The sequence below is a fragment of the Neoarius graeffei genome, chromosome 28, assembly GCF_027579695.1.
Source record: "Neoarius graeffei isolate fNeoGra1 chromosome 28, fNeoGra1.pri, whole genome shotgun sequence".
Lineage (NCBI taxonomy): Eukaryota > Metazoa > Chordata > Actinopteri > Siluriformes > Ariidae > Neoarius > Neoarius graeffei.
In genome coordinates this window covers 1,000,826-1,027,514 of record NC_083596.1, presented here as the reverse complement: position 1 = coordinate 1,027,514, position 26,689 = coordinate 1,000,826, and the positions used below count along the sequence as shown (strand labels likewise).

The following is a 26,689-nucleotide window of genomic DNA, read 5'->3' as shown; positions in this document are numbered from 1 at the left end:
ATCATTAGCCTTTGAGCAGAATTGTTTTTAACTTACCAGGAAGTGTTATCGAGCCGACCGCTTTCAGTTTCATGAGGGCTGAATGAACTCTCACTCTCAGAATCATCTGACCCGTCAGAGTAAAGACAAGATCCATGTTCATGTGAATTTCCAGCTATCGGTTCGAATTGATAGGGTCTAACTTCACATCTCTGTGAAACATCGGGAATGTCACTGTCGATGGTGTCCATTTCGGTAACCTGTTTACATTAGATTCCCAAGCGCTGGCTCCTTGGAAAGTTTTTGCTGCGTCACGGGTCACGTGACCACCTAGCTCATTAACGAATCCTTGTTTTACGCTGATGTATAAAAAAAACTTGAATAATGTGATGATTTTCACATTTTTGACGCCCTGCAGTGATTTAGATGGCATTTCTTATGTCCTTTATACATAATTATGCCCAGGTAAAAATCCATGTCCCATGTCCTTTAAGGAATGTCTTCATTAAATGAGTAGTAAATATAGACAGACTCACAGACACACCAAGACTCACAAACAGACTCACAGGCAAACACACCAACACAAACTCTGACACAATGTCAAACAAAGATTTTCGTTTGTAATGTTTACTGTTAAAACAAAAGAACTAAGCCACCTCAAGAAAACTGTGACACAGATAAAATGTTTTTTTTCCTATACATTAAAAGGTAGATTGAATGCTTCTATATTTGATGGTTACATTTAAACTGCACTTTATTTTTATGTTTGACTTTTACCATAAATGTGAAGAGAACTGTAACCTGTGTTATGCAGCAACTTTTAAAAAACAAATACAATAACAACTTGTCATTTCAAACCCGCATTTTATTATTTTGACAAGGTATGCAAAATACTTTTCAAAAACTTTTAAACAGTTGTGTGTGTGTTTTGTTTTTCTTAATTTTAAACTAAAGAATAAAATATTTATTTTCCTTTTCCTCTTGGAAAAAAAAACATTTGGAATAAGGCCTTGAATATAAAGAAACACACGTGCAACCAGACTGTCACAACTTCAAACCAATATTTTAATATGTAACATAATAATGCAAGCTTAAGTAACTAAGCAACCATAAGAAACCTTCTTGGATCAAGGTGAGGACTCTGGGGTTCAAGTGTAGACGGGAACTGCTGCTCTTCTCCACTTCCATGCCCTCTGTGTTGATGGAGAAGTAGTATCTTGGGAAACAGAAGATAAACAGACAAATATATGAATGATAAAATACACAGACTTACAGACACACTGAGACTCACAAACACACAGACGCACACAGACACCGACAGACTGACTCACAGATGCACTAAGACTCACAGACACAGACTTACATGCACACTCACAAACACAATCAAACTCACAACTTCAAACAAAGATTTTCATCTGTAATGTTTACTGTTAAAGTTTAAAGAACTAACCCACCCACAGAAAAGTTTTATCTGTGACTAGGACATCACCACAAACCACGGCTTACTTGAGTCCATATTCAGATGTCCCGCCACTCATGATCTGAAAGGTCTTGGATCAAGGTGAGGACTCTGGGGTTCACGTGTAGACAGGAGGTACTGGACTTCTCTACTTTTGTCCCCTTCTCAGGATTTATGGAGAAAAAGCACCTTGGGAAACAGAAGAAAAACAGACAAAATGTATTAATGATAACGTAACTTCCAAAACAACAACAATAAAATACCACATCAAGCAACTTTTTTACTTTTTTGTTGTTGTTACAGTTCAATACAGAGAAAATGTTGGCTGAACAATCCAAAATAACACACCTCTGCAGGAACTCTAGGGTGGATGCCAGCTCGGATGGATAATGGATGCTGAAGCTGTAGTGGCTTCCAAACATCATACATATTGACGACACAAAGGAGGGGATGTTCTCTTGAACAATGGTTCTGTCAACACTGAGCATAAACCGTGTGGAAGTAAAGCAGGATCGCCCTAAAAAAGAAGGAATCACACTCAAATGTAAGTGAAACGAATGGTTGGGCTCCTGACACTTTTCAGGGCACAGATAGGGAGATAATAACAGCTTAAGCAGATGTCAAGAGATCCATATAGCATGGAAGTTTTATTTTCGGGATTGGATTTTATTTTTGCTCGTCTGTGCATGTGAGTGTGTGAGGGTGTGTGCTTTATCCCATCCATCAGTACCCACTCAGGCCTGGTACTGTGTGTAAATGTGTGTGTGTGTGTTCACTTACACACACACACTCACACCCTCACACACTCACATGCACAGACGAGCAAAAATAAAATTCAATCCCGAAAATAAAACTTCCATGCTATATGGATCTCTTGACATCTGCTTAAGCTGTTATTATCATTATTCCTGGCTTAAATAGATTAATAAATTCTCTGCAACACTATTTGCGAAATCTTATACGTATTAAACATCATCCTGGATATTTTTCTACACTGTGGCCCACTTTACACGGGGACGGTATAAAACAAAAACGCAAAAGTCCGTTTTTGTTCTCACTTTTTTCCGCGTCTACACGACCGTTTTCAAGGAGGAAATCTGCGTCTATACGGTGACGCATAAATGTCTCCGCTATGTCTGCACGCATGCGCAACGTCTTCTGTCTTGTCTGATCTGCACCGCTGTTCTGTCAAGTTATCCTACCAAGCCTACTACGCATGCGCGAAATCCAGGAGGGTAGGAAAATTTAACAGTAGTTTTGTCCCACCGATCAGCTGGGCTGATAGAAAATCGGTGAGAATTTCACGCATTTGCCGATTTTTATGTTTTGTGCGTATTGGTCGAGTCTTTGGCCGAGTCAAATAATTTGTAATGACTTATTTTGAATAATAAAACGGTCTGTATGAGAACTTGCTAGGATAACTTTACAGAACACCGGTCCGGCTGAGGTACTGTAGTGCTCGAGGGAGGAGCAGGAGCAAACCGAAACTCTTTTAATCTGCCTTTATTAAGTAACACTCACTCTTGTTTCGGTGAAGAAGAGAAAAGGCAGTGTCCATCTCAGCAAAATAAACCCGTTCGGCTGCTAGTTTTGTTTTCAGTCTCGGGTTTATGGTTTCACGAGCGGCTTGAATAGGCGGCGCGCGTGTGCGTGTGTAACTTGGTGACACCAAACTGAGGAGCTCCAGCCGGGCGGGTGAGCAGGAAAACACATCTACTGCATTAAAACACAGAGCAGCTTGAAGGTCTGTTGGATCGGGTGTAATCAGACATGCACTTACTTTTTTTTTTTTGGATAGGACAGTGTAGAGAGACAGGAAATGAGTGGGAGAAAGAGACAGGGAGGGATCGGGAAATGACCTCGGGTCGGAACCGAACCTGGGTCCCTGGATTTTATGGTATGATGCCTTAGCCATCTGAGCCACGACACCCCCACTTACTTTCTTACTTCCCGGGCTGGCATGTACAGTATATGACACATGTATGACGTAAACGCGTACCCGACGTGAGCAGATCCGAGCAGAGTTTCGCGTATTGGGTAGTTTAGACGGATACGCAATGGGGGCCGTTTTTAAACTTATCCACTTTGGAAGGCGTTTTCAATTTTATCCGTTTTTCAGCCTCGGAAACGCCGTCCTCGTGTAAACGAAAGGCACTTCTGATAAAATATTTAGTCGTTTTTACCCGACAGCGTCCTCGTGTAAACGGGCCCTGTATTACTGTGCACTGAGCATCCACATTATTAGGAACACCTGTACACCTGGACTTAATGTTCGCATCAGACATCAGAATAAGGAAAAAGTCTGCTCGACAGGCCGGTTCCGTAAACCGACGCTCTCCTGGGTAGAGCCTCGAGAGTTTCCACTTATAGAGTGGTGCAGAAAACAAAAAACATCCATCGAGCTACACTTCCGGGAGCAGAAACATCCCTGAGTCCTGCCATGTGCCGTTAGTCCCACTAAAGCAAAGATGCCAATGTACATGATTTGGGCGTAGCAGCTACGGATTTGAAGCATAATTACGTACAAATACAGACCGCCTGAGTTTTGCCCGTGTATTGATCGAATAAGCATATTTTCAGCATTCGGAGAGTTCCACGTGTCATTGTTTACACTGATTTGGATAATTCCAGGAATTTCCGTATCCTTATCTTAGATGTGCTGTGATTGGCTGAGAGGTGATCTGATTCATGCTCTCAGCCAATCACTACTGCACGTGTTAAAGAGGAACTGAAGGCAATTTTTTAGTTCTGAGTGTTTGAAATCTGCTCTGTAATAGATCAGTCCATATATCAAAGCAATGGCTGTAAATGAGATTTGTTGAGACTTGTGCGAGACATCGTAGGACGGAAGTAAAACGTACAGCGGAAATCAAAGTGACCAACATCCGCCGACGTTCCCTGTGTCCGAAATCTCTCACTCGTTCACTACTCACTACTCCCTATATATCTCAATGTTAGCAGTGTTTTGCTACAAAAACGGCATGTAATCATGTTAAAGATTGAAAGCACTTGTAAGCTACTCATGAGCTGCAAAAGTCCAGACTATTGGCTGTAATGTTTCCCTGTTTGCACACTGGCTAAACTAACTTATATAAGAATACTGGGACGCACACTGGACATAACTGACTGGTCGTTTATTCCACCATTTAGAAGATAACATACAAATCTCGCAGGAGCACTGGGATAATGCCCAGGGGCTACGGTGTCCCTTTCAGGACATACAGTCAGGATGTTACAGCTCCCTTCTTAAGAGAAAAATGGCATCACATAAACACAAAATATTCATTTCATGAACAGAACACTTGTGTTGGGGCGGCACGGTGGTGTAGTGGTTAGCGCTGTCACCTCACAGCAAGAAGGTCCTGGGTTCGAGCCCCGGGGCCGGCGAGGGCCTTTCTGTGTGGAGTTTGCATGTTCTCCCCGTGTCCGCGTGGGTTTCCTCCGGGTGCTCCGGTTTCCCCCACAGTCCAAAGACATGCAGGTTAGGTTAACTGGTGACTCTAAATTGAGCGTAGGTGTGAATGTGAGTGTGAATGGTTGTCTGTGTCTATGTGTCAGCCCTGTGATGACCTGGCGACTTGTCCAGGGTGTACCCCGCCTTTCACCCGTAGTCAGCTGGGATAGGATCCAGCTTGCCTGCGACCCTGTAGAAGGATAAAGCGGCTAGAGATAATGAGATGAGATGAACACTTGTGTTTAAAACACTTAGGATATATGACATTCAATTGGTTAACACAACAGTTGTGCTTGGGGCACTAAAGAGAAAGTTGCATTCCATTCATTAACTTCATGAACGTGTGCTTAAGGCACTTGTAAGGAATCTGAAAAGTACATTCTCTGGTCATTAGTGTCATTGCTAAATGTAAACAAGTACAGGCAGCAGAGATAAGGTAAGCGCAATGAATTCAGTAGCATTCTAAGTAGGAAGAAAAGTGTAAATTTCTTGTAAGATTCAGGTCACATGTAAGTGGACTCAGGTAGTGAACTCATTATCTTTTTTTTCTTTTAGGTAACAGGTAAGTCAAACAACAATAAACAACAGGTAAGTTAACGCATTTTCAAGTAACAGGTGAATCAAGTGACAGGTAAGTAGATTTTTTTTTCTTTTTTTGTTTGGATAGTGATCCGCCTACACCCTTTACATTACAGGTCGAGAACTTGCCTTGGCCTGGAAATGCGGCCAGACCTTGTTGTGTAACCAGGGTGATGTTGGTCTGCGGGTCTCAGGTGATTGGTAGGTGCAGGGTGTGGGGGTTGTGTGTTGTTGGTGTGCATGTCTGTGTGTTGCATGTCTGCATGTTGCGTGTCTATGTCTGTGTGTTGTGTGTCCCTGGTGTCTGGGGCATCTCTGCTTTCACGGAGGTGCCAGCGGTTGCGCCGCAGAGTCTGTCCATCTCCTGTCTGCACGTGGTAGGTCCTATGTGTGTGTGCATGTTGTGTTACTGTCGCAGGTCTCCATGATCCGTCATCCTGACAGAAGCGGACAGGTGCGCCAACAGGTAAGTGAGGCAGTGCCTTGGTACCTCTGTTGAAGTACACTTGTTGACGGTGTTGGCATGCCTTTCGCCGATCTTGGACGGCTTTCCGGGGTACAACCTGTGGCTGCAGTTGCCTGCTGGTCACTGGGAGTATGGCGCATAGTCGTCAGCTCATCAGAAGCTGGGCAGGTGATCGGAGGTTGTCCACTGGAGTGTTCCTGTACTCCAGCAGAGCAAGGTAGGGGTCTCTGTTTCCAGCTTTTGCATTTCCTCTGTAAAGCACATTGAACTGCCACTGTGTATGAAATGCACTATATAAATAAACTTGCCTTGCCTTGTCCAGCATGCGCTTTGCCGTCTGGACAGTCTTTTTGGCGAGGCCGTTGCTCTGGGGGTAACATGGACTGGTGGTGGTGTGGGTGAAACCCCACGTGTTGGCGAAGCGGCGGAACTCCTCAGAGCTGTAGCACGGTCCGTTGTCACTGATGACTGTCTCTGCAATGCCGTGATGAGCAAATGCGGATTTGAGTTTGGAGATTACCGCAGATGAGGTGTAGCTGGTAAGCCTCGCCATTTTGAAGAATCTACTGTAATAATCTACAATGATGATGAATGCTTGAGTGTTCCATGTGAAGAGGTCTGTATCTACTACTTTCCATGGTCTCTCGGGTATGTTGTGTGACAGCAGGGGTTCTCTAGGGTTGGCACCACGTCTTTCTTGGCATATACTGCACTGTCCCACTGTTGTTTCAATCTGTTTGCCCATCCCAGGCCAGAACAGGAGGTCTCTCGTTCTGTGTTTGCTTTTTTCCACGCCCATGTGTCCTGTGTGTATGCGTTGGATCATGTTTCCTCTGAGGCTCAGAGGGGCTATTATCTTCTCACCTTTGAAAAGTATGCCTTCCACCTCAGAAATCTCATATCGGTGATTCCAATATTCCTGGATACTGGGCAGGCATTTCTTCCTGTCATCAGGCCATCCATTCTGTGTGGCTTTTTTGAGCGCAGTGAGCTGTGGATCCTGTGCTGTCGCATCCTTGATCTCCAGTAGCTTGCTGTCACTCACTGGAACAGTACTCATGAGTGTGTGTACCTGTGCTTCCATGCTGTCCATGAGGCTGCGGTCGTGGTGCTCAATGGACTTCTGGGACAACGTGTCAGCGACTGGAATGTCCTTACCGGGGTGGTGGGTGATGTGGATGTCGTATTTCTGGAGCTGTATTATCATCCTCTTTAACCGCGGTGGTGCTGCAGCCAGTGGTTTTTGGAGGATTGCTTCTAGCGGTTTATGGTCAGACTCTACAATCACCCGCTGTCCATACATATATTCATGAAAGCGCTTGCAGCCGAATAACACTGCATACAGTTCCTTTTCTATCTGAGCATAGTTCACTTCGGTACTGTTGAGTGACTTGGAAGCATAGGCTATGGGCTTTTCCTCTTGGAGCATGACCGCACCGACGCGACATTTTGAAGCATCTACCTGGAGTCTCAGTTCTTTATGAGGATCAAAGTACGCTAGCACGGGGTGATGTGTTATTAGTTCCTTCATCTGCATGAATGTTTTGTCATGGTTTTTGTCCCATAGGAACTCGCTGTCCTGCTTTAACAGTTGACGCAATGGTGCATTTACCTCAGAGAGGCGTGGTGCGAACCTGGCCAAGTAGTTGGCCATTCCAAGGATGGTTTCTAACTCCCCTCTGTTTGTGGGTGGCTGCATTTCTCTTATCGCCTTCACCTTTGCTGGGTCCAGCTTGACTCCTTCACACGATAGTGTATGGCCAAAGTAGCTGACCTCTGGCACACAGATTTGGCACTTGTCAGGGTTCAGCCTTACCCCTCTTTCTCTCATGCATCTCAGCATGGCCCTGAGGTTGTTGTCATGTTCAAGCTTTGTTTTACCAAAAGCCAGTATGTCATTGACAATGGTGGCTACGCCTGGGAGGCCTTTGTATGTTTCGTCAACACATCTCTGGAATTCGTCTTGAGCGGAATTTATTCCGAACGGCAACCTTAGGAACCTGTATCTGCCGAAGGGGGTGTTGAATGTTGTTAGCAGGGAAGAAGGTTTACTCAACTTTATGGCCCAGTAGCCTGATCTGGCGTTGAGGACGCTGAAATACTTCGCTCCAGCGAGCTTCGTGGTGACGTCCTCCAACCTTGGTAATGGGTAGTGGGGCCTTTGGATTGCTTTGTTGAGGGCTCTGGGGTCCAGGCAGACCCTCAGCTTACCAGTCTGGGGCTTTCCTACGACCACGAGGGCATTAACCCACTCCGTGGGCTCTGTCACTTTGCAGATCACATTGCTCTCTTCCATCTTATCAAGCTCCTGTTTCAGTCTCTCTCGTAGAGCGATTGGTACTCTCCGTGGGGGGTATACTACTGGTGTGGCATGGGGGTCGACATGGAGGTTGCAGTCCCCTGGAAATTCACCTATGCCCTGGAAGACACTGGCATATTCCTTGAGAAGGTTGTCTGTGCATGGCTTCACCTCTTCTTCGCCCACGGCCAGTATCACCTTGATTAGTTTTAAGTCCAAGCTAGCTCTCATCCCTAGGATGGGTGGTGCTTTGGTGTCAACTATGTAGAAGTCAGGTGTAGGTATCATGCCGCCATCTTGTGTCAGAACTACAATTCCCAGTCCACTTCCGTGTGACCTACGTCACGCGTGGGCGGGATCATCTACGTCATCATACAAGGAAACATAAAACAATGGGACAACGCTTCCATCTTTGTCTCTCACGTCTGGCTTCCGATGAATCTGGATGTATAAAGAGGCGCGCTCTCCACCCAGAAAGACGTCTTCTTTCTTGCAAGATCCATCACTCAGCGCGATTTTCTTACTTACCCTTGGCAAAGGTAAACTCTAGAGTCGCGCGATCTTTAAACTCAACCTGAGTTACAACCGGTTTACTTGCATTAGAAGTGACGTCACGACTGCAGCCCAGGCAGTTAAAAGTTAAGAAGCGATTGAATCCTTTTTAACTCAAAAGCGCTGTGCATCTTATTCTGATCAGAGACTTTTCCTCACGAACGCTGAGGTTCGGACCAAGAATCCTCTGCTTTCCACGGGAACCACCCAAGTGCTCCGCTGGACCCGAAAGTTTTCTGCGCCTCCATCACGAGCTGCTCACATGCTCCCACGGCGAGGCCCGAAACTACACCGGCGAATAGTTCTTCATATCTTGCTAAAGGCAGGATTAAGTAAGATTTTGGCATTTGGGCATAATTAGGATAGTCTTAGGAATTTGCTTTTATTTGAAATAGTGTGAATTTAAACCCAGGTTTATCTGTTACACTGTTAGACACGCAGCGTGTTGATTTATTTTGGTTCTATGTTCTCTCAGTTGTTTAATAGATAGGCTGCGCATGCTTCTCTCTCTTTTATTCTTACTAACATTATAATTTCATTATTATACATCTTGATCTCAAGATTTCAGTGGATTCAGTATGGTTATGAGCTAGTGGGTTAGCTACAGCTTCCCTTTTGTCTGCTTAGCAACACAAAGCTAATCAAGGCCTACCATGTGCTCAGCAGGCCATCAGGCCTGATAAACCACACCTCAGCTAGAAATCTACAAGCTAGCTTTTAGTTAGCTACGGCTAATACCCTTGTCTTTAGCAACACGTGCTCAGTAGGCCTCACCAGGCCTAACAAACACACTTTAGCTAGGCCAAAGGGCCTTTAGCAAACTCACACTAGCAACACAAGGCTAAACACAGAGCTAATCCTTTGTTCTGTTTAGATAACATTCTTTTGTTTAGCTACCAACAAGCTAGGCCTCCACCACGTGTAGTTAGCTACACGAGGCTAAACACATGGTCAAGTCCTACACACACACACACACACACACACACCCCTCACTGCTTGTATATATTGATTTATTATTTTTCTTTTTATCTTTGTATAATAAATTCATTTATTAAACAAACTGTGTTTATTTGGGTGAACAACAATATATACATGAAGTCCCCAATCTCCCTCGAATTCAAAAGGGTGCAGATAAAAGTTATGTAATGTGGTAAGTGATTGTAATAATTTGGAAATATACCATAATTTAGCTGTTTGGTAATTTATTATTAAGCACCAGGATTAATGGTATGATTCACTAAATGATTCATTGAACGATTCATTGAACGATTCACTAAATGATTCACTGAATGAGACTGATTCTATGGTATGATTCAATTCAAACGAGTCAAAGTAAATGATTCAATGGGATTGATTCATTTTAATAATTGACCTTCAAAATTTAATGAGACTGATTTAACGAGATTGATCACTTAATTTCAATAATTAACTGATTGCACCCACACAGGTGTGATGGAGGTGTTCTTGTACTTGCATTTTAAACGACAGGTGCCCTTCACTTGGAGGAACTCTCCCCCATAGCTGGTGAGTCTTTGGGTAGGTGGTGTTATAGCAGTATCACTGAACAGTCTTTCAAACATGTGTAGAGGTATTGCATTAGTCTGTGTGCCAGTGTCAATTTTAAATTTAACTTTCCGAGTTCCAACTTCAATTTCAGCATAAGCCTGTTCGTTATGTTTTCCTGTGTTTTCAGTTCATCAATAAATAATTCTACTTGTTCGTTGTCAGTGTCTTCTTCTACTGTATGTATGGCTTTCCTTGCATATGTGTTTGTGTGTGTATATTGTTTTGACTTGCAGACTTTTGCAAAGTGATTTAATTTCTTACATTTCATACATTGCTTGCCTTTGGCTGGGCAGGTGCCGTCTTTGGTGGTGTGCAGGCCTCTGCACCGGTCACATTCACTGCCTCTGTGTGCTGTGGCTAACTCTCCTGGCCTAGCTTTGAAACTCATGTTTGTTCGTTTGTGTTTGTTAGTCTTGTGTGTTCGTTTGTGTTCAGATCTTGGGCCTATGGCATGTACAGTGTCGATGTTAAGGTCCTTGCCTCCCACCATCTCCTTGAGCTGGGTTTGTGCTAGCTCGTGAGAGCGCACGATGTCTATGGCCTTGTCTAGCGTTAGCTCTGCGCCATGGCTAAGCAGCTTTTCCCGCACTCGCGGTGAATTCGTTGCGAGGACAATGCGGTCTCACACCATCTCGTCACTATTTGGATACCCACAGTCTTTAACTAACAGCTTTAGTTCAGTGACAAAGTGTTCAAAAGTTTCCCCATTCCCTTGCATTTTCTCATGGAAGTGATATCTTGCATATATTGGGTTAGACTTTGGTGTGAGATATTCAGTGTACTTACCGTAGTATGTTTGTAGTTTCATTGCATCGTCATCTGTTAATGTCCATGTGTTGAAAACGTCCCGCCCTTTCTCCCAGATACATAAGAGAAGGTAACTGCACTTGTTCTGTTCCGGTTTCTCCCTCAGAGGTCCGGAGAACATCAGCTCTGCGTGCTGTTTGAAACGTTGCCACGCTTCAGGCAAGTTCAATGAATCCCAATTCATCTTGGGTGCTGGAACGCCGAAACTGTCCATTTTCGATCAGAACGTAAGTAGTCGAGCCTCTACTCTGACACCATGTAATGTTTCCCTGTTTGCACACTGGTTAAACTAACTTATATAAGAATACTGGGACGCACACTGGACATAACTGACTGGTCGTTTATTCCACCATTTAGAAGATAACATACAAATCTCGCGGAGGCACTGGGATAATGCCCAGGGGCTACGGTGTCCCTTTCAGGACATACAGTCAGGATGTTACAGTGGCTAAAGTCAGTTAGCTTACCGCTCCTTGTCTCTGCTCCTCCACACTGCGGCTCCTCTGTCCCCACTCTTCATCGTCCCTGTTCCTCCTCTTCTCTGCTTCTTATCGCTAATTGTTTCTGCTCCTCCTCTTCTCTGCTTCTTATCGCTAATTGTTTCTGCTCCTCCTCGATACTTCTCTCGGCGATACTGCTCCTCACTACCTCTGCTCCCACAGCTCCAAGTCCGTATGCTCTGCGCCAATTTCTCCCACAATAAAGGAGCATCCAATGACAGAAGAGTTCACAAACGGTGCTGCTCTGTGATTGGTACAGTGGGGAAAACAAGTATTTGATCCCTTGCTGATTTTGTTGGTTTGGCCACTAATAAAGACTCGATCAGTCTGTAATATTAATGGTAGGTGTAGTCTAACATGCTGAGACAGAATATCACAAAGAAAATCAAGAAATCGACTTTAAAGAATTTGTATTAATTTATTTGCATTTTATTGAGGAAAATAAGTATTTGAACCCTCTTGCCAAAAGGACTTAGTACTTTGTGGCAAACCCCTTATTAGCAAGCACAGAGGTCAGATGTTTTTTGTAGTTGATGACCAGGTTTCTGCACATATTAGGAGGAATTTTGGTCCACTCTTCTTTGCAAATGACCTCTAAATCATCAAGATTCCGTGGCTGTCGCTTGGCAACTCTGAGCTTCAGCTCTCTCCATAGATTTTCTATAGGATTCAGGTCCGGAGACTGGCTGGGCCACTCCATGACCTTGATATGTTTCTTCTTCAGCCATTCCTTGGTTCCCTTGGCTGTATGCTTTGGGTCATTATCCTGCTGGAAGACCCATCCATGACCCATTTTAAGCTTCCTGGCAGAGGGAAGGAGGTTTTCACTTAGGATTTTACGGTACATGGCTCCGTCCATCCTCCCATTGATACGGTGAAGTAGCCCTGTGCCCTGTGCAGAAAAACACCCCCAAAGCATAATGTTACCACCTCCATGCTTGACAGTGGGGATGGTGTTCTTAGGGTCATAAGCAGCATGTCTCTCCCTCCAGACACGACGGGTTGAATTGATGCCAAAGAGCTCAATTTTGGTCTCATCTGACCATAAGACCTTCTCCCAGTCACTCTCCAAGTCATTCAGATGTTCATTGGCAAAGTTCAGGTGGGTCTGCACATGTGCTTTCTTAAGCAGGGGTACTTTGCGAGCACTGCAAGATGTTAGACCATTGCGGTGTAAAGTGTTACCAACTGTTTGCTTGGTGACTGTGATCCCAGCTGCTTTAAGATCATCCACTAACTCTGCCCGTGTTGTATTAGGTCTATTTCTCACCGTTCTCATGATCCTGGAAACCCCACGAGGTGAGCTCTTGTTTGGAGCCCCAGACCTAGGTCGATTGATGATCATGTTGTGAGTCTTGTACTTGCGCACAATTGCACCAACAGTTGTCACCTTAATGCCCAGCTTCTTGCTAATGGTTTTGTAGCCCATACCGGTCTTGTGCAGGTCTACAATCTTCTCCCTTAAATCCATAGAAAGCTCTTTAGTCTTTCCCATGTTGGAGAGTTTGGAGTCTGACAAACTGATTGATTCTGTGACCAGGTGGCTTTTACACAAGTCATTAGTGATATCAGGTGTCTTCAATTTAGGTGACAAGGTAATTTGGAGAGTCTAACTTGTCTGTATTAACAAGAACTCTTGATGGTTACTAGGGGATCAAATACTTCTTTTTCTCAATAAAATACAAATAAATTAATATAAATATTTAAAAGTTATTTTCTGGATTTTCTTTTTGATATTCTGTCTCCACATGTTAGACTACACCTACCATTAAAATTACAGACTGATCAAGTCTTTCTTAGTGGGTAAACCAACAAAATCAGCAAGGGATCAAATACTTGTTTTCCCCACTGTACCTGCAGTTTGAAAACTGCTATGCTAAGCTGTGAAATAGATCTCAATTCTCAAAAAGTTTATATTGATTCTAGACTTCATGTTATACTAGTTACAGCATTTAACTGGAAATCACAACATATAAATTTGTAAAATGCTATAGGCTGCAGTTTATTTCACTTATTTAAAACAAGCCATATTGTAATTTTAACTGTTCAAATATTACAATTTTTCTGTTTATAATACAGTAACAAATTCTGCAAGGAAATATGATCCTTTTCACATATACTAACAGTAAAATTAACAATTATTCATTGTTCTGTTTTTTTTTTACAATATATTGCTTTAAATTATACACTGATTCATTGTTTTTCTTGTTACAGATTTTTGATGTCATGATTTTACTGCATCTTAATGTTAATTTCACAGGCATTTGTCTGGATTTAATAATCACAGATGTTAAATGTTATTTTTACACTGCTAAAATGTAAAAGAAATAATTTATGTTGTTGTGAAGGATACAACTTTTCTCTGTACAAAATACAAAAATGTGTGTTTTCCACAATAAAATACAATATTATTTGCAATTTTTATTTTAAAATTTATAATAACTTTCGGTTTGACATTATACAACATCTCGTTTCGTCTCGTCTTCTTCCCCTTATCTGGGGCCAGGTCGCGGAGGCAGCAGTCTGAGCATGGAAGCCCAAACTTCCCTTTCCCCAGACACCTCAGCCAGCTCCTCAGGAAGAACACCAAGGCGTTCCCAGGCCAGCCGAGAGACATAGTCCCTCCAGCATGTCCTGGGTCTTCCCCAGGGCCTCCTCCCGGGGGGACATGCCTGGAACACCTCCCCAGGGAGGCGTCCAGGAAGCATCCGAAAGATGCCCGAGCCACCTCAGCTGATTCCTCTTGATGTGGAGGAGCAGCGGCTCTACTCCGAGCTCCTCCCGAGTGACTGTGCTTCTCACCCTAAAGGAGCGCCCAGCCACCCTGCAAAGGAAACTCATTTCGGCCGCTTGTATCCGCGATCTTGTTCTTTCGGTCATTACCCAAAGTTCATGACTATAGGTGAGAGTCGGAACATAGATCGATCGGTAAATTGAGAGCTTCGCCTTTTGGCTCAGCTCCTTCTTCACCACAATGGACCGGTAAAGCGACCGCATCACTGCGGAGGCTGCACCGATCCGCCTGTCGATCTCACGCTCTATCCTTCCCTCACTCGTGAACAAGATCCCAAGATACTTAAAGTCCTCCACTTGAGGCAGGACTTCTCCATCAACCAGGAGAGGGCAAGCCACCCTTTTCCGGTCGAGAACCATGGCCTCTGACTTCGAGGTGCTGATTCTCATCCCAGCTGCTTCACACTCGACTGCAAACCGCCCCAGTGCATGCTGAAGGTCCTGGTTTGAAGAAGCCAACAGGACATCATCATCTGCGAAAAATAGAGATGAAATCCTGTGGTTCCCAAACAGGATTCCTTCCGGTCCCTGGCTGCACCTAGAAATTCTGTCCATAAAGATTATGAACAGAACCGGTGACAAAGGGCAGCCCTGCCGGAGTCCAACATGCACTGGGAACAGGTCTGACTTACTGCCAGCAATGCGAACCAGACTCCTGCTCCGTTCGTACAGGGACCGGACAGCCCTTAGCAAAGAGCCCCGAACCCCATACTCCCGAAGCACCCCCCACAGAATACCACGAGGGACATGGTCGAATGCCTTCTCCCAATCCACAAAGCACATGTGGACTGGTTGGGCAAACTCCCATGAACCCTCGAGCACCCTATGAAGGGTATAGAGCTGGTCCAGTGTTCCGCTACCAGGACAAAAACCGCATTGTTCCTCCTGGATCCGAGGTTCGACTATTGGCCGAATTCTCCTCTCCAGTACCCTGGAGTAAACCTTCCCTGGGAGGCTGAGAAGTGTGATTCCCCTATAATTGGAGGACACTCTCCAGTCCCCTTTCTTAAAAAGAGGGACCACCACCCCAGTCTGCCACTCCAGAGGCACTGTCCCCGACCGCCACGTGATGTTGCAGAGGCATGTCAGCCAAGACAGCCCCACAACATCCAGAGACTTGAGATACTCAGGGTGGATCTCATCCACTTGCTAACCACCTCAGTGACTTCGGCTTGGGTAATGGATGAGTCCACCTCTGAGTCATCAGCCTCCGCTTCCTCAGTGGAAGATGAGACAGTGGGATTGAGGAGATCCTCGAAGTATTCCTTCCACCTCCCAACAATGTCCCCAGTCGAGGTCAACAGCTCCCCACCCACACTGTAAACAGTGTTGGCAGAGCACTGCTTCCCCCTCCTGAGGCACTGGACGGTTTGCCAGAATTTCTTCGAGGCCGACCGATAGTCCTTCTCCATGGCCTCACCGAACTCCTCCCAGTTCCGAGTTTTTGCCTCCGCAACTTCCCGAGCTGTGGCACGCCTGGCCTGCCGATACCCATCAGCTGCCTCAGAGTCCTGGAGGCCAACATGGCCCGATAGGACTCCTTCTTCAGCTTGATGGCATCCCTTACTTCCAGTCTCCACCACTGGGTTCGGGGATTGCCACCATGACAGGCACCGGAGACCTTGCGGCCACAGCTCCAAACAGCCATGTCAACAATAGAGGCAGAAAACATGGTCCACTCAGACTCAATGTCCTGCGCCTCCCTCGGAAGCTGGGAGAAGCTCTCCCAGAGGTGGGAGTTAAAGACCTCCCCGACAGAGTGCTTGGCCAGACGTTCCCAGCAGACCCTCACCATAGGTTTGTGCCTGCCAGGTCTGTCCAGCTTCCTCCTCCGCCAGCGGATCCAACTCACCACCAGGTGGTGATCAGTTGACAGCTCAGCCCCTCTCTTCATCCGAGTGTCCAAGACATAGGGCCGGAGATCCGATGAAACGACAAAGTCGATCATTGACCTCCGACCTAAGGTGTCCTGGTGCCACGTGTACTTATGGACACCCCTATGCTCAAACATGGTGTTCGTTATGGACAAACCATGACTAGCACAGAAGTCCAATAACAAAATACTACTCGGGTTCAGATCGGGGAGGCCGTTCCTCCCAATCACGCTCCTTCAGGTGTCACTGTCGTCGCCCATGTGAGCGTTGAAGTCCCCCAGTAGAACAATGGAGTCCCCAGTCTGAGCACCTCTCACTACCTCTCCCAGGGACTCCAAGAAGGCCGGATACTCTAGACTGCTATTTGGCCCGTAGGCACAAACAACAGCAAGAGCCCTCTCCCCGATCCTATGGCGCAGAGAGGCGACCCTCTCGTTCACTGTGGTAAACTTCAACACATGGTGGCTGAGCTGGGGAGCTATAAGCAAGCCCACACCAGCCCGCCGCCATTCACCATGGGCAACTCCAGAGAAGTGGAGAGTCCAGCCCCTCTCGAGGAGCTGAGTTCCGGAGCCCAAGCTGTGCATGGAGGTGAGCCCGACTATCTCTAGCCGGTACCTCTCAACCTCCTGCACAAGCTCAGGCTCTTCCCCCCAGCAAAGTGACATTCCATGTCCCAACAGCTAGCCACTGTGTTCGGGGGTCAGGTCGTCGAGGCCCCTGCCTTCAACTACCACCCAATCCACATTGCACCAGCCCCCTACGGCTACCTCTGTGGGTGGTGAACCCACAGGAGATCGGGCCCACATCACCGCTTCAGGCTGAGCCCGGCCGGGCCCCGTGGGCGAAGGCCCAGCCACCAAGCGCTTGCATACGAGCCCCAACCCCAGGCCTGGCTCCAGGGTGGGGCCCTGGCTGCGCCATACCGGGCGACGTCACGGTCCTTGATCGATTGTTATCCATAAGGGGTTTTGGTGAACTGCTCTTAGTCTGGCCTGTCACCTAGGACCCGTCTGCCTTGGGAGACCCTAACAGGGGCGTAATGCCCCCGACAACATAGCTCCTAGGATCATTCAAGCACACAAACCCCTCCACCACAATAAGGTGGCAGTTCTAGGAGGGGATTATACATCATCATACTGGTAAATAAACACTATCACTGTATTTTGCTTTACAGAATTTTTATGTCATGATTTCACAGAATTTTACTGTTGATTTTCCTGACTAACACTGTACACAAAAGAAGTGAGAGCCAATGTATTTACTGTAATTATTGCATTTAATGTCATTTGATTTGGGTTTCATTTTATGAATCCTACATACAGCCCATAGACACAGTGCACGTTGTATGAATTCAGTGTTTGTGAATCATCGTTCTGACTAAAATCACCAGTGGTTTTAGAGGACACTACACCGCAACTTTGGATTTTGAAGGTGTAACATCCCACCACAAGTTGAGCATTCACACATTTAATTATATAATAACAACCCTAAAAATCACCACCAGTGATTAATCAAAATAACAGCCCACCAAACCACCAACCAAGAACAGAATTTTTTTTTGGGGGGGGGGACAGAATTTAAATGAACACCTTTGAAATCCAACATGGCAAAAACCCCACACTTTATTCCCTCTAAAAATTCTTCCTATCAATCTTGTCCTGATCTGGGGATGAAGTGGCTTTCTTCTTCAGTTGTAGAAGGTAATTACTAAACTCATACAGCGCTCCGCGGCCCGCGCCGTTCTTGCAGATATATTTGCAGGCGATGACCAAGGCAGCAGGCGCTCCTGGAGGAACCCCACTAAATCCAGCCTTGGATAAACACTCCACATCCTGCAGATCCATACCTGAGGACAAAGAAAACAACCAGGAACACTTTAGTTCACTATGAAAAATGTGCTTCAGATTGCATCCATAAAGTCACTGACACCAAGTTCAGGAAAATATTAAATTGCTTGGAGTCTTACCAAAGTAGGCCACGTCTCCCCACTGCAGGTCTCGCTCTTTCATCAAACTCTCGACTTCAGACTGTTTGTTCTCAACTCTGGAGCGGAGAACACATCCTGCACGCTGAGCAAGCTTTTCAGACAGAACCTCAGACACTGGGTCATTGCTGGAGGAGATCAGGATCACCTGACATGCACAACCAAATGGATCAGGAGACCAAAACTATGAACACACTGTATATAAAAAATAAAGGGCAATGTTCTGGAACTACATAAGAGCAGAGAAGTCACACCTCGATGTTCTCGCTCTGCAGCAGGCGAATGGCACTGAGGTCCTGTGTATTGATGGACACCAGCTCCTCCCCAGAGACCGACATGTAAACCTGTCCATCAGTCAGACAGCCGGACACAGAGCAGAACAGCAACCTGAACACTGCAGGTTTATCCCGTCCGAAATAACCGAACCTGCCAAAGACCAGTAACGATTCATCTGTATATACTGTATGCACACACACACAGCTGATGAAGTGTCTTTCATATGGTAAAGTATCAGCGGTGAAAAAGAGATGTTCTCGTCCCTACCTGAGGACTCTTTCTGCTGCGACAGGCCAGTCAATGTCCACATCAATATCCACGCTGTGCTCAGGAAGCATCTCATAGTAGGCCAATCTGCCAGCCTTCATTTCATATGGAGAAGAAAACAATGCTGTAACTTAGACTCGGACCTCACCAACCAGGATTAACCTTTATTCAAATCTGGATTACAGTCAAGGTTTATCTATTATTATTATTATTATTATTATTATTATTAATAATTTGCACCAAACTTGGAGCTTTAAAAAAAAAAAAAAAAAACAGGATTGGATTTAAGACCTTATTTACCCTTGGTTTTATTTTGATAGTAAAAGTACGCAGATTACCTGCAATCCTATTTCTCCTTTACCTTAAACTTCAATTTAATTTCAGTGCAGATAAAGTAGTTTAAATTTCCAAGAATAACAGCAGATAATAGAAGTGTAGGAAACACTGGGGATTTTTAAATCACATCTTATGATTTTAGTATAATTATAAATTTGAAATAATCATAATAAAACTTGGATAAACATCTCCTCGTGAACTCTCCCTCATCCTTTTTGCAGCCCAGCCCTGCGAGGTTATATTTTGTGAGTTGTTCCATTTGTATTTTTTTGATGTACTGCATGTTCAGTGTCACTCCATCATATTAATGATGCACGCATGTGTGTAGAGATCAATCGCTCACAGTGGATACTGTACCTGCTGTAAGCCCTTCTCCAAAAGTTCCCTCCTGGTGAAGTAAAAGGAGCCGTTCTCATAGAGCTCGCCTGGCCAGTCCTGACGGCGTGGCCTCTTGGTGGTGTCCAGGTTCAGAGAAACAGGATTCTTATCCTCTAGAACAGGAATACAAGCAGAGAGGCAGCATGTACCCTTAATGCTGGGACTAAAACTGCTGCTAAGAAACCCTGCTTTGACATGTTTCCAGCCCAGAAGGATAGAAGCTCTTAGAGGTGTGCAGTGGTTTATTATTGGAACACGTCGCCTATGTGAGAGCTCAGTTTTCATATTGATTGAAAATATTTGGGGCTGATAAATATGTACAGTATGCTGCACACAAAACTTAAATCTGATTCCAGCTGATCGATTAGTATGTTAATAATTAATTAAAAATTCAAATTCATAATCAGGCAAATCCTACACAGAAGGGACTGAGCGCTACTGAAATATTTATTCAGTCCTTCATTTTCAGGAAGTGATTTATTTTGGTCAAAGCGATAGAATTCACCCTGGATGGGACACTCAGTCATCGCATGTCACCACGCACACACACACACACACACCTTTGTCCTCACTCATCATACCTTCCTTCTTCACCTCAGTCCAGCGGAACTGATGTCGGCGCACCACAGCAAACACCGAGTCATATCCCTCCTCCGTGATCATCTCTAATGCATCTTTAATGTGGTACGGGTGCAAACATGGAGACGTGGCCTGGATGTGACAGATAATGTCCACCTCTAAAACACAGATGAGGGAAAAATGTGTTCAGGAAAAGTGTAATGTCTGGAGTTCTGTTCACACTGGATGGTTATGAGATGATAACTGTTTATTATTGGGGTTTGGGTCATGGTCATTTTTTTTTTTAAACGTTCTGTTGGAAGTCCTCCTCCTTAAAGCATCTTCATGCGCACCTGCATCATTTTATGATTTCAAATAAAGTGCACAGCGTATAAAATGTAATGTTTTATAGCTCATATAATGCAAGTGAGAACAGGAACTAGCTCATTTTATTGAACTGAATCAATTTTGTTTCCAGTATTTCTCAACATTGTATACAGCACTTCAATCCCCAGCCATGCCCGCCTATAAAAAGTTACTAATAAGATGCTCAGCTATATTTCTTTATCTTAACTGAGCTCTGTGTCAATTATTGATAGAAATGTATCATCAACCATAATGACGCTCACATCTCACAGTCTAAATAACACAAATTAGTAACAATGGCTGGAATTCTTTACGCCTCTGTGTCTTTATGACCCACAGACAGGTGGCAAATGTCCCTGCAGTTCATGTACCTGGCCTCAATTTGATGAACTCGCGGAGGGTGTCCACTGAACTGGACGAGTCTTTGGACACTTCAGGGCTCCGGCGAATCACCTGAGCACCCCAGAGTTTGGCAATCCTCTCAATCTCATCATGGTCTGTCGACACCCAGACGCTGAGAACCAGAGAACACATCACACCATGTCTCACACACGTCTCACATAGAATTCATCTAGATAACTTCATTGCTTAATAATCTTATATTGTATTTATTTCTTTGATTGCATTTTATATATCAGGAGCAGTGTATAAGAAATCATATGGCATATAATTAGCAAGTCCGAGTTTTGCACATTTTCTCTTCTAACAGTTTCACTCTTGTGCAAAAAGATTCTTTGCACTTCATGCCAATCTGCACATCTAGTCACATAAGTAACACAAGTGAACCTGCCAAAGAACAATAAACATTCATCTGGAGACTAAAAAATAAAAAGTTGGTGTGGCAGTCCCTGCGGGGTGGAACCCTGAAGCACAGGACAGAGGCTGTTGCAGTAATCCAAGCAGGATGCAGTAAAAGCATGGATCAAAGTTTCGGCAGCAGGGAAGGAGAGTGAAGAACAAAGACATGCTATGTTTTTTTTTAAATGGAAGAAGGTTATTATGATGGTTAGATTGATGTGGCATTCAAAGGTGAGGTTACTGTTAAAAGTGACTCCAATATTCTGAATGTACAGTGAGGGGGACAGGGTCGAGTTATCAGTAATGAGGGAGAAGTTATGAGTGTTTTTGAGAGTGATTTGGGGCCAATGATAAGCATGTCTGTTTTAATCGCAGTTGAGTTTGAGAAAGTTGGCTTTGATTTGATTTCAGTGATGCACCTGGTCAGAGTGGAGTGGGTAGCAGCGGTGATGGATTTGGTGGAGATGGAAAGCTGAACGTCATCAGCATAGCAATGGAATCCATGGTGACATATGATATGAGCAAGGGGAAGCATGTAGAGGATGAACAGGAGGGGACCAAGCACCAAACCCTGGGAGGCACCTTGTGAGAGAGGAGCATAGGAGGAAGTGCAGTTGTTAATGAACTCTTGTTGGTTTGTGAGATAACACTTCAGCCAGGAGAAGGCTGTTCCAGTGATGTTAAAGGAGGATTCAAGGTGAGAGAGAACAATGGTGTGGTTCATAGTGTCGAAACCTGCAGAGGGGTCAAGAACGATGAGAATACGGAGGTGGCCAGTATCAGAGGAGAGGAGAAGGTTGTTGGTGACTTTGAGGAGGGCTGATTCAGTGCTGTGCTGAGGGCAGAAACCAGACTGAAACGGTTCAGACAGGTCATTGGAGGTTAACTGAGCTTTAAGTTGAGAAGCAACAGCATGTTCCAGTATTTTTGACAAAAAGGGAAGGTTGGAAATGGGGCGGAAATTACTCATGTCATCAGGATCAAGTCCAGGTTTTTTGAGGATGGGAGTTATAGCAGCCAGTTTGAGTGTTTGGGGGACAAAGCCAGAATGGAGAGAGGAGTTGATGATGATTTCTGTGATGAGTGTAGAGATAGTTGGGAAACAGTTCTTAATGAGTTTGGATGGTATTGGATCTAGGACACAGGTGGAGTTTTTCATCCCAGTGATAAGCTCTGATAGGTCTGGTTCAGAGATGGGGGAGAACTGAGACAGAGGCTGCATGGTAAATTGAGGGAATACAGATGGGAGTGTGGGGAGGGTGGGAGAGTTGGCCAGATTTTTGTAGATGGTGTCGATTTTGGTTTGAAAAAAAATTAGAGAAATGAGTTACATTTTTCAACTGTGAAGGATTTGGAGGTATTATCAATGAGTTTGAAATTTTTGTTTACTGGGGAGAAGAGATCTTTGAGATTGCTGGAGCGAGACTGTATGAGGTCTGAGTAGTAGTTGGACTGGGCTGTGGCGAGGGCATCTTTGTAGAGTTGAAGGTAGTCTGAATAGGCTTGAAGATACACTGTTAAACCAGTTTTCTTGAAGAGTCCTTCAAGCTGCCACTTAAGCCAGTAACTCACTGGGCTGTGACAGCCTGCGACTAGTTGGAGACAACAATTGCGATGTGAATTAGTGACAATTTTCACTTGGAATCACACTGAATTGATATTTGCATATTTTACCACAATTGTTGTCTCCAACTAGTCGCAGGCTGTCGCAGCCCAGTGAGATACTAGCTCGCACTTCCTGTCTCATGGAAACTGACTTGAGAAGGGTTCGTGACAGCTTTGTGACACCAGCGACGCATTTGCAGCTATTTTGAGAGAAATTTTGTCGCGCTAATTTTTTGAACATGTTCAAAACTTCAGCGACAAAGGAGCGACACTTTGCGACTCATGCAAGGAAATTGAGAAGCCCTGCGAATGTTTCAAGACACTTTTGAAACTCTCTCACGAATGACGTTCGCAATTTGTCGCAAGCTGTCGCAGCCCAGTGAGATACTAGCCTTACGGGATTTCATTTGGTGGAGTTCAGGAGTATACCAGGGAGCTGAGTGAGGAAATGACACAATTTTGGTGTTAATGGGAGCCAGCTGATCTAGGCAGGAGGAGACGGTGGGGTTATAGTAGCTGACCAGTTCAGATTAATTGTCAGACAGTGGGGGAGGGGAAGCAGAGATTTTACTAGCAAGAACAGATGAGAAAGTTGAGGGAGAGATGGGTTTGAGATTCCTGAAGGATATTTTATGTGTTTCTTTTTCGGAGTTGGAGCAGGGATGTCAGTGATTGCCAGGTGGTCAGAAATATTAAGGTCAAGACCGGAGAGTTGGTGTATTGTGACCCCAGCTGAGCAGACTAAGTCCACTGTATGACCACGGCTGTGAGTCGGAAATTGATATGTTGTGTGACATTAAAGAGAAGACCTGGAGGGTCCTCAGGCAGGGGTGCTGTTAGGGGGGGAAGTTAGGATGACTCTAAGGGCCCAGCATTGATAGAGGGCCCTCAGAGGACAATATTAATACCATGTGTAAGTTAATTTAAATTTTTTTAAACTATTAAATTTTGTCTCTTAAAATGAGCAAATACAACAATTTTCTGGTTTGGTTTTCCATTTTCCACAAAATTATTAGAATAGATAGTCTTCATATTTCACCCCCTCCCTATTCATTACATATGGCCCTTTTCCACTACCCTTTTTCAGCTCACTTCAGCTCGCTTCAGCTCACTTCAGCCCGACACGGCTCGCGTTTCGACTACCAAAAACCAGCACGACTCGGGTCGCTTCAGCCCTGCGTAGCCCCTAAAACTCGTACGGTTTTGGAGTGGGGCTGAAGCGAGCCAAACCGAGCCGAGTAAGGCTGGGGGCGTGAGCAGACACTCCCCTGTGCACTGATTGGTGAGGAGGAGTGTCCTCACATGCCCACACACGCCCCGCGAGCACGCTGGGATCTGTAAACACCGCAAACCCGGAAGGAGAAGAATTACGAATTACGAGAATTTCTGAAGCCTTATGCGCCTCGGCTCATCTATACGCTCTTGCCAGTATCTGTCCGCGTTGTCGGTGACAACAAGCCACAGCACCAAGACCAGCAACACTAACGACTCCATGTCCTCCATGTTTATTGTTAACTATCCGGGTTGTGAGACTACCGCTTAAAAGGTCACTGATGTCACTGTTTGCGCTGCTTAACGGCATCACCTGACGTCCACCCACTTTCGCTAACTCCACCCAATGTGTCCACCCACTTCCAGCCAGCACGGTTCAGTGCGGTTGTAGTCGAAATGCAACTCCAACAGCCCCGCTCAGCCCGACTCAGCACGGCACGGCTCAGCCCGACTCAGCCGCGTTTGTAGTGGAAAAGCGGCAATAGTGCAGTCTTGTGTAAGCGGAGCCAGAGCATGACACCAAGTTAGGTTTGTTGCTTTCCAATCCAGCGCTAAGGTTAGCTGCACACGGTAGAAGCAGAATTGGTAGTGAACCATCAGTAGATTGGACACCATCATGAACAAGTCAGGTCACCAGAAACATGTGTGTGTGTGTGTGTGTGTGGGGGGGGGGGGGGGGGGGGATATTATATTCTTTCATAGGGCCTGAAATTTCTAGCGGTGCCCCTGTCCTCAGGCATTGAGTATTTTGGTAAACTGGGCTGTATGGATGCTGTCGCCTAATTTGCAAGTCCGAGTTTTGCACATTTTCTCTAATGACAGTTTCATTCTTTGTGTTCCATGTCAATGTGGACGTGTGGTCACGTGATTAATGCAAGTGCATAGGAGTCACTTTGCAAATTTTTTTGAGAAAATTTATATAAACACTTATTTCTGCTTACCTTTGACAGCAATATTTATCTGTTGGATACAAATCCAAACAAACCAAAAAAAATTGCTGACTACAATCCAGCAGACACAGGCAGAGGAAACATCAAATAAATAAACAGATAAATGAATGAATGAATGAATGAATGAATGAATGAATGGTTTAGTTTCATTTAGTTTTGGAGTGTGCGCTTCCCTGAATTAATAATGTGTTATTTAAGGGTGCTATTTTGAACAAGAACAAATCTAGTCCCCAGTGACACTTCCTGATATGGCATGAAACACTAAACACCTTCATTCCCACTTCGATTAATTCAATGCATGACGTCATGAATGATTTTTCCAGATTTCCCCCTCAGTGTGGGATGTTCATGCTGCGCTCCTTCCTGTTCACTTGTCCTCCATTAGCTGCTGTTACTCATTCACTGGGAAAGAGCTGCAGTGCTGGGGGAGAGGGGATCAGCTCTTTCTCAAGTTTACACACACACACACACACACACACACACACTTTAAATCCTTGACCTTCAGCTGGAGGGAGAAAGGCATGGCATTAGGAGAAGAGAGTTTTCTGATTCAACTTGTGTTCACTCCTTCTTTCCTACCTGTCGAGAAGCTCGCAGTCGAGTGCTGCTCTGATCACCCAGCCGATGAGAGGAACTCCAGCCAGGACCTTCACGTTCTTCAGGGGGATCCCTTTACTGCCTCCTCGCGCCAGGATCACCGCCGCTTTGTGCGCGTTTCTCTTCCCTTTCAGAGAGACTTCACTCGGACCGCCTGCTGCCTCCATGCTGTTCTGCACAGCTGCTAATGAGGGCGAATCCGCTGCACACCACTGCACTGCACACCACTGCACACCACTGCACACTCCCCCACTCACTTTAATCAACACACCCCCTTATTTCCGTCTCGCGCGGTTCACGTCATTCATCAGAAAGGAGGGCCAGCAGTTAAAGGCGGATATAACAGGAGACCTTCTGTCTGTTTTACAAACCAGGTCATGATGTGGTTTTCTAAACAGACTTCCTGTCAAGCTGTAACGAGTTTCTTTGTGACTCTATAGGACATACATTTACAGAAATGAGTTATTTATAATCACACTACCTGTTATCACCCAGATGGAGATGAGTTCCATTTGGAGTTCCTCTCGAGGTTTCTTCCTTGTGTCAGTTAGTTGCTCCTCATCACCATCGCCTCAGGCTTCATCATCAGGGATTTATTTATTTATTTATTTATTTAGGGATAAAATGAGTTCATATGTTTAAAATATTTTAATATAAAGCTGTGGTGTGTGTGTGTGTGTGTGTGCGTGCGTGCGTGTTGTTAAAAGCGTGATATAAATAGACTTCACTTGCGTTTAATTTGCTGATCGTCTGTGTGTGACTGTCCCCCAGCTGGAAAGACCAGTCTTTACACACACACACACACTCACTCATTCTTTTAGTTATTTTATAATTTGTTTAAACGGAACAAGTTTAAACAGGTATGAACAAATATATAACTTGATATTTTTTATTTTTTTTAGCTTCGCTTATATTAACAAAAATATAATGTTTATCCTTACAATAATGTAAAGCATTATAAATAAGTAACT

At 44.8% G+C, this 26,689-nt stretch overlaps 2 protein-coding genes across 4 annotated transcripts in view; both read right to left on the bottom strand.

The window, feature by feature from the left end:
* Positions 1–930: 930 nt before the first annotated feature.
* The window catches only part of LOC132875932 (uncharacterized protein K02A2.6-like), a 32,570-nt gene continuing 6,811 nt past the window's right edge, over positions 931–26,689 (bottom strand). The window contains exons 1-4 of one of the 3 annotated variants that reach the window (XR_009651894.1): positions 11,629–11,971; positions 1,787–1,955; positions 1,486–1,627; positions 931–1,195 (exon numbers count right to left, since the gene is read on the bottom strand). Coding sequence is in view for 1 of the 3 variants with exons in the window: in XM_060913090.1 (XP_060769073.1) it covers positions 6,083–8,524 (2,442 nt within the window). In the remaining 2 variants the exon portion in view is untranslated. Of the gene's footprint in view, positions 1,196–1,485; positions 1,628–1,786; positions 1,956–4,958; positions 11,368–11,628; positions 11,972–26,689 lie in introns of those variants that run through there. The other 2 variants (XR_009651893.1, XM_060913090.1) reach the window with 2 other exon arrangements.
* LOC132875933 (N-acylneuraminate cytidylyltransferase B-like) lies at positions 17,589–26,535 on the bottom strand. The gene is made up of 8 exons (XM_060913091.1): positions 25,701–26,535; positions 20,868–21,010; positions 20,154–20,309; positions 19,552–19,685; positions 18,859–18,953; positions 18,570–18,741; positions 18,298–18,463; positions 17,589–18,177 (listed from the first exon to the last, which is right to left on the bottom strand). Exons 1-8 carry the CDS (start codon positions 25,883–25,885, stop codon positions 17,963–17,965), a joined length of 1,266 nt encoding a protein of 421 aa, XP_060769074.1. The 5' UTR covers positions 25,886–26,535; the 3' UTR covers positions 17,589–17,962.

Bases quoted from the DNA above. Each gene is read 5' to 3' on its own strand.
- LOC132875933 (XM_060913091.1), bottom strand. From the start codon at position 25,885: ATGGAGGCAGCAGGCGGTCCGAGTGAAGTCTCTCTGAAAGGGAAGAGA. The intron at 21,011-25,700 runs GTAGGAAAGAAG...TCTGGTTCTCAG, and splicing joins GACTGCGAGCTTCTCGACAG to CGTCTGGGTGTCGACAGACC. The intron at 18,954-19,551 runs GTACAGTATCCA...TATGAAATGAAG, and splicing joins TGGAGAAGGGCTTACAGCAG to GCTGGCAGATTGGCCTACTA.